The 10,054-nt window shown below is 38.9% G+C and overlaps 2 protein-coding genes across 7 annotated transcripts; one reads left to right on the top strand and one right to left on the bottom strand.

Moving 5' to 3' along the window:
- The first annotated feature begins 15 nt into the window (after positions 1-15).
- LOC140791058 (rho GTPase-activating protein 2-like) lies at positions 16-3,017 on the top strand. Its single transcript, XM_073141431.1, has 5 exons — positions 16-452; positions 1,078-1,198; positions 1,299-1,418; positions 1,754-1,984; positions 2,075-3,017. The coding sequence occupies exons 1-5, from the start codon at positions 139-141 to the stop codon at positions 2,846-2,848; spliced, it is 1,560 nt and encodes a 519-aa protein (XP_072997532.1). The 5' UTR covers positions 16-138; the 3' UTR covers positions 2,849-3,017.
- Positions 3,018-4,387: 1,370 nt separating this feature from the next.
- Positions 4,388-9,986, bottom strand: LOC140791253 (VIN3-like protein 1). 6 transcript variants are annotated; one of them, XM_073141721.1, is made up of 5 exons: positions 9,852-9,986; positions 9,476-9,578; positions 7,261-7,909; positions 6,211-6,521; positions 4,388-6,111 (listed from the first exon to the last, which is right to left on the bottom strand). In XM_073141721.1, the coding sequence occupies exons 2-5, from the start codon at positions 9,540-9,542 to the stop codon at positions 5,015-5,017; spliced, it is 2,124 nt and encodes a 707-aa protein (XP_072997822.1). In that variant the 5' UTR covers positions 9,543-9,578; positions 9,852-9,986; the 3' UTR covers positions 4,388-5,014. The 6 variants fall into 6 exon arrangements, with proteins under 6 accessions (XP_072997822.1, XP_072997825.1, XP_072997826.1 ...); XM_073141724.1 differs by having other exon boundaries at positions 9,939-9,983; XM_073141725.1 differs by having other exon boundaries at positions 9,480-9,578; positions 9,852-9,980.
- Between the last annotated feature and the right edge of the window lie 68 nt (positions 9,987-10,054).

The following is a 10,054-nucleotide window of genomic DNA, read 5'->3' on the forward strand; positions in this document are numbered from 1 at the left end:
CACTCCTCCCTATCTTTAACTCTCTTCTCTCTCTCCCCTAATTCTTGTGATCCTTTCCGAGATCTAGAGAGAGAGAGAGAGAGAGAGAGAGTGGGTGGGCGTGTGAAAGTTTGGGAAGAAGGCGAAGGTAGTAGAGGGATGGCAGGGGTGGTGCTGGTCTCAAATGGGTGCAGAGGAGAAGGAGGAGGTGGGAAGAGAGCCAAAGGCGAAGAGGAGAGACAGAACCAAATCTCTATATTGGCGTTGCTTATTGCAGCCATTAGGAAGTCAATGGTGTCTTGTCGGATGGATCAGGGTGTCGACGAGGCGCTGCCGGCGCTGCGGGGCATGGAGATCGGGTGGCCGACCGATGTCCGCCATGTCGCGCATGTTACCTTTGATCGGTTCAATGGCTTTCTTGGCCTCCCGGTTGAGTTTGAGCTAGAAGTCCCTTGCCGGGTGCCGAGCGCGAGGTGAGGCTTCCTTTTTGCTCGAATTTGATCTTTCGGCTTTTGTAAGATTTGATTTATCTTTTAGTTAGTTGGCTCTTAAAATCTGAAGGTTTAGTAGAAAGATTTGGGTTTTAATAGTATTTTAGCTTTTCGTAATGCGATGCAATTTGACATTTTGACTATTTTTTTTAAGGTAATTTCAGTTCTCTTGAGAATAAAAGAAGAAGAATTTATCAGTCTAATTTGTACCTTTTCTAAGTAACCCCTTGTTTCCAAGCATTAATATCCATTAAGGATGCTTGAATGCTAAAGCAGTTAGTTCATTTGAATCTTTACTAAGTTTTTACTAACTGATCTGCTAATATCTTCTCCCTTGTCACCCACTAAAATTTTTAGTACTACACGAATGGCTTCACTGGCATGAGCTCTCGGTGAAATACTTAGTCTTTAAGAAGCACTCAATTGTTGACAAGACTCAATCTTGTTCAAAAAATCTCATTAGATCTTTTTGCTATCAAGAATCCAATGATGCAGAACTCAATTGTTGACAAGACTCAATCTTGTTCAAAAAAATCTCTTTAGATATTTTTGCTATCAAGAATCCAATGATATAATGGAAAATAATGCCGTGTCCTCTTTGGTGTAGCGTTAGCGTTTTCGGCGTGTCAGCTGAATCGATGCAATGCGGGTACGATTCGAAGGGCAATTCGGTTCCCACAATTCTGTTGCTCATGCAGGAGAGATTATATACACAAGGTGGTCTAAAGGTAGTAAGCTGTTGGCATCTAGAGATGATGTTGTTGTTTATGCACTGAACTTAGAACGAAGGTAAAAGATATAGCTCATTGTTTGGTATGGACTAACCAGGCAGAAGGGATATTTCGGATCAATCCGGAGAACGGTCAGGAGGAACATGTCAGGGAGCAGCTGAATAGAGGAATTGTCCCCGAAGACATTGATGTTCACTGCCTCGCGGGCCTGATCAAGGTATAGACCAACAGTTATCTGATGATGATTTCGGAATAGGATTCAGTTCTTTGCTTGAGTTTATTTTATTTGTTAACATCTGTAATAAAGATTAGATAGAGCAACTGTAGATGATTTATGCTATTGGGAGATTGCAACTTACATTACGTAGTCTCATGTTTTCAATTGTATAGTAAGTCCTGTTTAACTAAAGATGAAGTCAGTCTCAGGCATTCATGATTTATTTCAATCAACTAGAACATAGATTGGCATTATCTGGTGAAATAAAATGTATTGGAAGAAGCTTCATTTTTTATGCATGAAGTGAATCTAATTTTATAGCTCTGTGTGTTTAGGCCTGGTTCAGAGAACTTCCTGATGGTGTACTTGATTGCCTCTCACCTGCACAAGTTCTTCAGTGCAACACAGAGGAGGAATGCGTCGAACTTGTGAAGCTGCTCCTTCCAACGCAGGCCGCACTCCTCAACTGGGTCGTTGAGCTCATGGCTGATGTGGTGGAAGAAGAGGAGGAAAACAAGATGAATGCACGAAACATCGCAATGGTCTTTGCTCCTAACATGACTCAGGTGCCCACACTCTTAAGAGTTGGCTTTCACACATTTAGTACATGTATGGTGCTCATCTCATTTTTACTAATGCTAAGATCTTCCTACCAGATGTCAGATCCTTTGACAGCTCTAATGCATGCGGTGCAAGTCATGAACTTCCTAAAGACATTAATTCTTAAAACACTTAGAGAACGTGAAGAGGCGACAATAGAAAATTATTCACCATACTCGTCGTCATCTTCATCTTATGAAGAAGACGACGATGATGATGATGATGATGAAGATGGTGATGATGAAAATTATGACGATGATGAATATGAGCATGATATGGATAAGAGTGGTGAATTGAGGGGGGGAATGTTGGATGATGACCGTGATGCGTATAGCCAACAGGAAGCGGAAGAAAGTGGTGAATCAGGGAGACAGTTTTCAGGTGATTACCGCGTGCATTACAGTAGCTATGTGAGTGAAGACGAAGATAATTCTCTGAAGGACATTGAAGAGTACTTCTTGAGGCAACTTGAATGGAAGGAAGAAGATGAAGATCTTGGAGAAGATAGCATAAGTAAAGATGGACCTTCTGGTGGTAAGGCAGCACAATTAAGCAGCCTACATAGTAATGTCGAATCCTCTATTTCAATATCTGAGAGTAACCAGGGTAGTTCAAGCACCAGCTGCGAAGTAGATTCAGAGGCAAGTGTCATGAAAGAAACTGAGACTGAGGTGAAGACTCCCTTAAATCAAATGGAAGATTGCAAGCCAGTGGAAGATATGGAGACTGAGGTGAAGACCCCCTTAAAGCAAATGGAACTTTGCAAGTCGATGGAAATGATTGGAGTGCAAGAGGTTCATGCAAAAGAATTCTCTCCCTTGCATATATGATTGTAGCGTCTTTCTCTAGTTCATTGTAGTTTGTGTTGTTGGGCTTTACTCCTTGCTTGGGTCATTTTGGCAACACCCTGTTGTGACTAGTTTGCTTTTGTGAGTCATTGAACAATCTTTGTTCAGCTTATTGGCTGTACTTTGTATGATTTACTGAAGTGCTTTGTGATGATGCTTGCTTATAAAGTAGAAAGGTATATCATAACAGTAAAAAAAGAAAAAGTACTACCAACTATTGATAATTTGAGAGGATAATTAGATATCATAAGTGAAAAAATGTGAGCTTTATTCTCAAATGAGAAAAGTAAAAACAAATGGGATTCTCAGGATTTGATTTGGCACGATATGGAATTACCATATGGAACTAACTAGTGTTAGGACGGTCACTTTTGAGCTCTAAATGAGTTGAGCCGAGCTTGAGTCAGCTCGCTCGAGCTTGGCTCAAATAGGCTCAATATATAATACGTAAGAGAACATCATATATATAAATATATTAAAATATAAATATAAATGACATATAGTATCTCTGGATACCGACCAGGTTTCAAATCCTTTCTTATACCATTCCTCTAAATGCAATGAAATTAATCGAGCTAAATTGAGTTTTTTCAGTTCGAATCTAGCTCAGTTCGCTCAAACGCAGATCGTTCACACCACCTCACGGAATTTATGCGATGGCTGACTCACAGTTTTGACTTTCCGTAAGAAGAGATAAAAGGTAAAAAAAGGACAGTCAACCCGAAAAGAAAGGACTGCAATCAGGGAAGGAAGGAGAAGGCTAATTGAATTTTGAATTCCTTGACCGTTGGAGTTGGAAAAGATTTTTAAACGTATGCTTCACCCGTGACATGTTGCATCTAAAGGAGAACTTCTACTGCTGTCAGGAATCCAAGCTGGGTGTACTTTTTAAAAGTACAGTGAAGTTTGAACGTTACAAAATAATGTTTTCATTAGAAAGTTTTATTTATTTAGAAAAACAAAATAATTAGTAATTAACCGATTACAAAGAGCCACCCAAACCAGCAGGAATAGTTTTTTTTTTCTTAATTACATTAAGTCTATTCATCAAATATTGTACCAGATTAAGTGAGCTTACAGAGTTTAATAAAATGAGAATTGTGGAGAGAGTTTTTGTTAAGAATCCCTGAAAGACAGGAAGGTTGAACTCCAAACTTCCTTGTTAAGATTACCTATTACTCTTCTCACTTTAAATAACAAGAACATAAAATAAGACACCACTATTAGATTAGTTCATGATAAAAGTGAGAAAAGTAAAATTTACAGGAATTCACATATATACTTGCATCTGGAACTACCCTGCCCGCAAGCACAAAACACATCCAAACATGTCCAAACACGAGTTTTTTTAATCAATTATGAGCGCATAAACTATAAGTCAGAGAAAAGAATTTGCCATCCCTGATATATAAGTAAGATAATTTAGACAACCCTTCCAAAGACAATAAATCCAAACCTTACACTTATTAATGCAAAATCTACTTAGTATCAACCATAATGTTCATTAGGAAATCGAACCCATGAAAAGCAAAAATACTTTGGCAATGCCTACCTTTTCAATGAGGGGCATCAACCATCTCTTAAATATAAAACCAGGGTTTCTAGGCACTGACCAAGTATCCTATACATAAAGCAACCAACTACTAATGCTGCTTAGGATCTCAGTCTCTGCTAATAAATCTCATACATGTGGAATGTGGAATGTAACCATTAATCGACAATTATCATCAATCAGTGAAGTAACAGAAGCTACCACATTGACTGTTATTGCATGACCAAACAATACAGCAAAATTAATCAAAGAAAAAGTTAGCCGTATTCCAACTGTCCGCTTCCTTTGATAGAAAGGTGCTGCAATGCATCGCACTGGCCGGAGAACTGACTCACAAAATATTGATTGTTTTCCCTCCAGATTCTCTAAAATTTGAGCCAATAGATATATTAGACAGATTTAATCCTGACAGAAATCGTATAATTGACGTTAAGAGGAAAATTGTCTACTATTACATATTTATGTAGTCAGCACATTCTGTGTATCTGAATCTATTTTCTCTGCATTATTAGACAATAGGAGAAAAGCAATCCCAGCCGACCTCAAGAATGTGAATACTAGTAATGGGAGTCACTTCTGATCCCTGATAGCTTCTGCTAATGCCATAGCTTAGTACAAAAACCATTTCTTGGCCTCTTGCAGGTCACAATTTCTGAGAATGAATCTAGTAGCTGCCCTGCCAAGCTACTTGGTTCATCATTGAGTGTTCGGATAAATGTGATAACAACTCGGCGCTCCTGCTCGGTAGATCTTAAGCTAAACCATGTCAAAAACTTCATTCTGAAATCATTCTCGATGTGCCCTGAGCATTCTAGCCACCTTATAACCTTCACACAGTACTCGTAATTGTCATCTAACTGACCTGACCCTTGGGAAAATCGCCGAGGTAAACCAATAACCAAAGTGCTGTCTTCATCACAAGTTTCCTCATGTTTCCTGCACTCCGATCGAGATTCCACAGCTGGTACCTCTCCAACTTGTGTGGCTGCACAAGTCTGAGAATCACCACTGCCATTTGACCTGACCAGACCATTCTTCTCTGAACTGCACCCATTCTCATCTGGCGAGAACTCTGAAGGCATGGTTACCTCAGCATTTAGGTCAGGAACTGCAACCACATTCAAATCAAGCCTGCGAGAAACAGGTGGTGCTACTTGATCCTCTTCACCAGTCTCTGAAATCACTGCACCACTTCCACCACATGAATCTTCTTCAATATCATCTTGGCAAAACCCATCATAGCAGCCTTCCTCCTGAGCCCAAGCTAATCTCAAGATCTTTCCTAGATTTCGTACCTTAAAGCCAGATGACCTAGATGTTTGTCTCTTGTCCTCTCCCTTTGCACTAGATGAGCACCTTTCCACCCCATTGTGCTCACTGTTCTTGTTAATGATCTCCACACTCCTAGTAAAACATTTAGACTCAGAATGGCCCAAATCTCCATCATCTGTGAACGAGATAATCCGGAAGGTATATTCTGTGCATGGCTGAAGGTTGGAAATTAATATCCTTCTCTGAGCCCTTGGGAAAATAACAGGCTCTTTCTTGCAGGGTTGCTCTCTGCTCTTCCAAAACCAGAGCTTATAACCCTTTATAGGATCAGACGGAGAAGAGAAAGCTTCTTTTAGAACTATCACCAATGAAACAGATGTTATGTCTTCAAATTTGAACCTACAGGCAGCAGGAAGTGAATCTGCAAAAAGCAACACACAATAGTTCTTTTATTCTAAACCTAGTGGTTAAAGAATCAAGTGGAAGTATGAAAACTTAAAATGCTTTGGAGAATTCCCACCTCTGTGCTCTGGGTCTGACTGACAAGTTGCACTCAGCCATTCATCTGCTTTTTCAATTGCTAAAGAGCAAAGCTTCTGAACATCACTAGCAGCTGACAACCTGCTGACAATACCACGGGCCATCTTGGCTGAAACTCCATTAACTGGACCAACTTCAGTTTCCAGCTTTGCTTTTGCATCTTCTACAATCTGATGCAACTCTTTGAAGCGAGAAGTGCCATCCAACAGCCTGTAACTCAAAAATATGCGATAGCAAAGAATGTCCACACGACGAGCATCTTTGGCTATTGCTAGTTGCCTCTTCCAGCATCTGTTCAAGTAGTTGAAAGACATTTCAAAATTTCTAGCCAGTAGAAGTCAAAGAAGAAATATTTCTAAAATTCTACAAATCAACAATATTTCCAGGAGTCCATACTTACATATATGTTGAGCTAACAGGAGAATCAACCAAATTATCATGTTTCAGAAGGATCACGTATTGCCGTGTATGTGGTTTACAACTTATTATAACAGTCCCCTCCCCAGGTGGTCATAGTAAGAAAAGGTTACAAAAAGAAGAGTTCCAATAGATAGACATCCACATCATACTTTAGAAGTACCCTTTACCCACCACAGCAGAATACACTTAAATCAGAAATCTCAATCAGTTCCATTCTAATCTAAGATACTTGGATACGACAGGACTAGAGTACAGGAGCATTTAAAGTTACAAGCTGCATATTACTCAAGCTAACAGAAACTTAGATCTTTTAATCAATTATTCAAGCTAAAATGTTAACAGTGATAGCTGACTAAACTCCTAAAACTTCTCTAGTTGTGTACCAGATTAACATCTAGATATCATCAATGCCACCCTTCGAAACTATTTAACAAATGAAGTGGATAACAGGTTAAAATGCCTAAATGTCATTAAAAGCATGAAATGTTGAAAAGTTAGATTTTGTTTGCATAAATCTTACTGCAACGAGAATCATGATAGTTTTTCTTCTTCTTCTTTTTCTCGTAATATAAATACAACTTCTATCATGCAGAACAATGTTATTACCCACCCTAGTATTCCAGAAACCTTTCCACATGAAGCACAGCAATAGCTCCCATCAAGCTGCATTAACTGCCCAAGATCAAGGCACCCAGCTTTCTTCTGTTGGAGTGCACATTCAATATGGCAGGACAATCCACAACAATCCTTGTCACCAGTTTCAGATGCGCAGACCAACCAAAGACTTGGATCCTTGTTGTCATCAAATTGATGACAAATGCAACATGAACACCTCTTACAGAAGGTATCCTCTGAGCTCATAACTGCCTTACATGCTGAATTCTTGCACACCCAAGTATTAGAAAATCTAAAATCCTGAGACAGTTCAGTTGAAGGAATCCGAACAGGATGCTCGCCCTTCCTTGCTTGCTTTTTAGGAGCCTGATTTTCAGTAAAGTTTGAGTGATTTGAAGAGATTTTCTTCAATTCTACGTTCTTGCATCCTTTGATGGTTGACATTTTGGGCATTTCTTCTGTTGCTTTGCACTTTGATTTGCCAGATTGCTTCTTGTCTTTACCAAGAGTAGCACAAAGCATCTCCTTTTTTGGATAGGACTTCAAAAATTCCTGCAGGCTTTGCTGTCCCTTGGTACTTTCATGAGTATGCGCATTTTCATCAGGAGTGCTTATAGCACTGGAAGATGTATGTGAGCCCAAGGCTGCAAAACAACCAGAGGACAAACTGTTAGTTGCAGCAAACATGTGAACAACAGGGTAGTGCTATGATGATGCGAAGTGAAGAAGATTTGCACTAATAAGTTTTAAGAGGTGCATAATGAAGCAAAACAAGATGCAAACATCTTGCAATTGCAAGCGTGAAAAGACATTATAAGTTTATAACACACACGGACAGATATCATCCATCGGAAGAAGTGGAATGCACATGACATTCCTTACTCCAAAGACTTGTACGCAATGGATGGAAGGAGCTAGGGACATAAAATCAGGGTGAAATGCAAGTAAGAATAAAAATGCCAAATTATAGATAAGCAAAAGTACATTGGATGTGCATTAACAATGTCTAAGCATCGTAGGTGCTGTGTCCTGCATGTAAGTAACTCAGTTCTGGATATGGTCATCTTGAGGCTCATTGACAAAGCAGCTACATATATGCAATATTTCACAAGAAGTAAAGACAGTTTGGAACAGTTATTTGTAAGGGGAGGGTGAGGGGTTGATATTATTTAAATCACAATAAATATAATACCCAATTTAGCATTGAGGTTAGCACTCCTCAGGAAATCTTAATGATGTAATCATAAGGGAACAGCAGGGTTAGATCTAAAACAAACATAAACAACAGTGAGATATGACATACAATGTAGACATCAAGCTATGGATAAGGAGAAAACCTCTGAAAATCAAATGCCCATGATGAACTTTCCTAGATAGAAGGCCACACAATACTGACAAGTGACGACTGGTTAGAAAGTTGCGGCACAATATTCTACCAAAACAATACATTGGTGCAAGATGATATAGTGCATGTCACTGTGTCAGGAAGCATGATCCATGCCTCCTAACTCTTAATTGATGATCTCAAATTCTCAATGACCAACTACAGAGATTAAGACAATTTAGAGTCAAAGATGAGAAAGAGAAGGAAGGAATTGGTTTGGAATCTAGAACAAAAAACTCTTTTTTTCTTCTGGTTACTTCAAACATTAATTAATTATGGCATTGTGTTACCACCACATTTATTGGAAAATATTTTTAATTTGATCCATCACTTTTCGTTTCTGTAATACTGGTTCATTGTCCCAATTTATGCAGATCTTCTCAAGACATATTGTCAAGTTGAGGAGAAATGAACCATCATAATGGACCCTCAACTTTCTGAATCAGTTGTGTCCCGATCATAAAATTATTGAACTCAGGGATGCCTTTTAGCAGATAGCTTAGTAATTCTACCTTACATTGACAAATTCACAGAACAAGTTGACCATGTGTTGCGGTCATAGTGGCGATCCCAATTACCCTTGAAAGTTTGTCATTGTAAGTGGATAAAATTGAAAATGATAATATCATCATGCATGCAGGCACCAGAAAATATGAGTTGTATGACCTAAAAATTAAGAGGTTCTCGTCTACAAGTTGAAACAATATACGATTACTAACGCAGAGAAAAATTAGAAAAAAAAAAGTATTGACTCAGACAGCATTTATCAGAGAAAATACACTAAAATCAAGAAGCCATTTCTATATATATATATATATAAACTTACCTACGCTGCAAGACGCAGGAGGATCCTTCTGCAAATCCAACTCTTTCTCTACCATCTTTGAATCCATCAATGATTAACAAACAATAAGTGCAATAATAATAACCTGGAAAAAAAATTCAATATTGTATATCAAACACCATAAGCAATATAAAACAGTCTAAAAGAATTAAATGCGACGCTCCAATCTTTCCCATAGAGTATTACAATAAATCGATGTATCAGACCAATCCACATCAAATAACCTACTCAAATCTTATGGATCGAGTTATCCACAGATGAAACCTAGACAAGAACAAAACCCTAACAATCACAGAGCAAACGGGGGAGAAGCAATAGCATTTGCGAATCGGAAAACAGAGAACCGGAATGAAGGAACCTAATAAACACTGAGAGATCGATCTCGAAGAATTCGCTCGTAATTGAACGAGGAGACGACCTTGCGTGCTAGGGTTTCCTTGATTACCCGTGGGAACCCCCGTGGAGCTTCGGGAAAAGGGCGCCTTCTTAGGCCATCACATGACGTTGGAACGGTACCAGGAATATTTGCAAGAAAGACCCTAAAAGTCCAGAATCTACAAA

This window comes from Typha latifolia, chromosome 6 (assembly GCF_019914945.1).
Source record: "Typha latifolia isolate L0001 chromosome 6, TyphaL0001v2, whole genome shotgun sequence".
NCBI classification, from domain to species: domain Eukaryota; kingdom Viridiplantae; phylum Streptophyta; class Magnoliopsida; order Poales; family Typhaceae; genus Typha; species Typha latifolia.

Bases quoted from the DNA above. Each gene is read 5' to 3' on its own strand.
- LOC140791253 (XM_073141721.1), bottom strand. From the start codon at position 9,542: ATGGATTCAAAGATGGTAGAGAAAGAGTTGGATTTGCAGAAGGATCCT. The intron at 7,910-9,475 runs GTAAGTTTATAT...GTTGTTTTGCAG, and splicing joins TCCTGCGTCTTGCAGCGTAG to CCTTGGGCTCACATACATCT. The intron at 6,522-7,260 runs GTGGGTAATAAC...CTACTTGAACAG, and splicing joins AAGGTTTCTGGAATACTAGG to ATGCTGGAAGAGGCAACTAG.
- LOC140791058 (XM_073141431.1), top strand. From the start codon at position 139: ATGGCAGGGGTGGTGCTGGTCTCAAATGGGTGCAGAGGAGAAGGAGGA. The intron at 453-1,077 runs GTGAGGCTTCCT...TCTTTGGTGTAG, and splicing joins TGCCGGGTGCCGAGCGCGAG to CGTTAGCGTTTTCGGCGTGT. The intron at 1,419-1,753 runs GTATAGACCAAC...CTGTGTGTTTAG, and splicing joins GCCTCGCGGGCCTGATCAAG to GCCTGGTTCAGAGAACTTCC.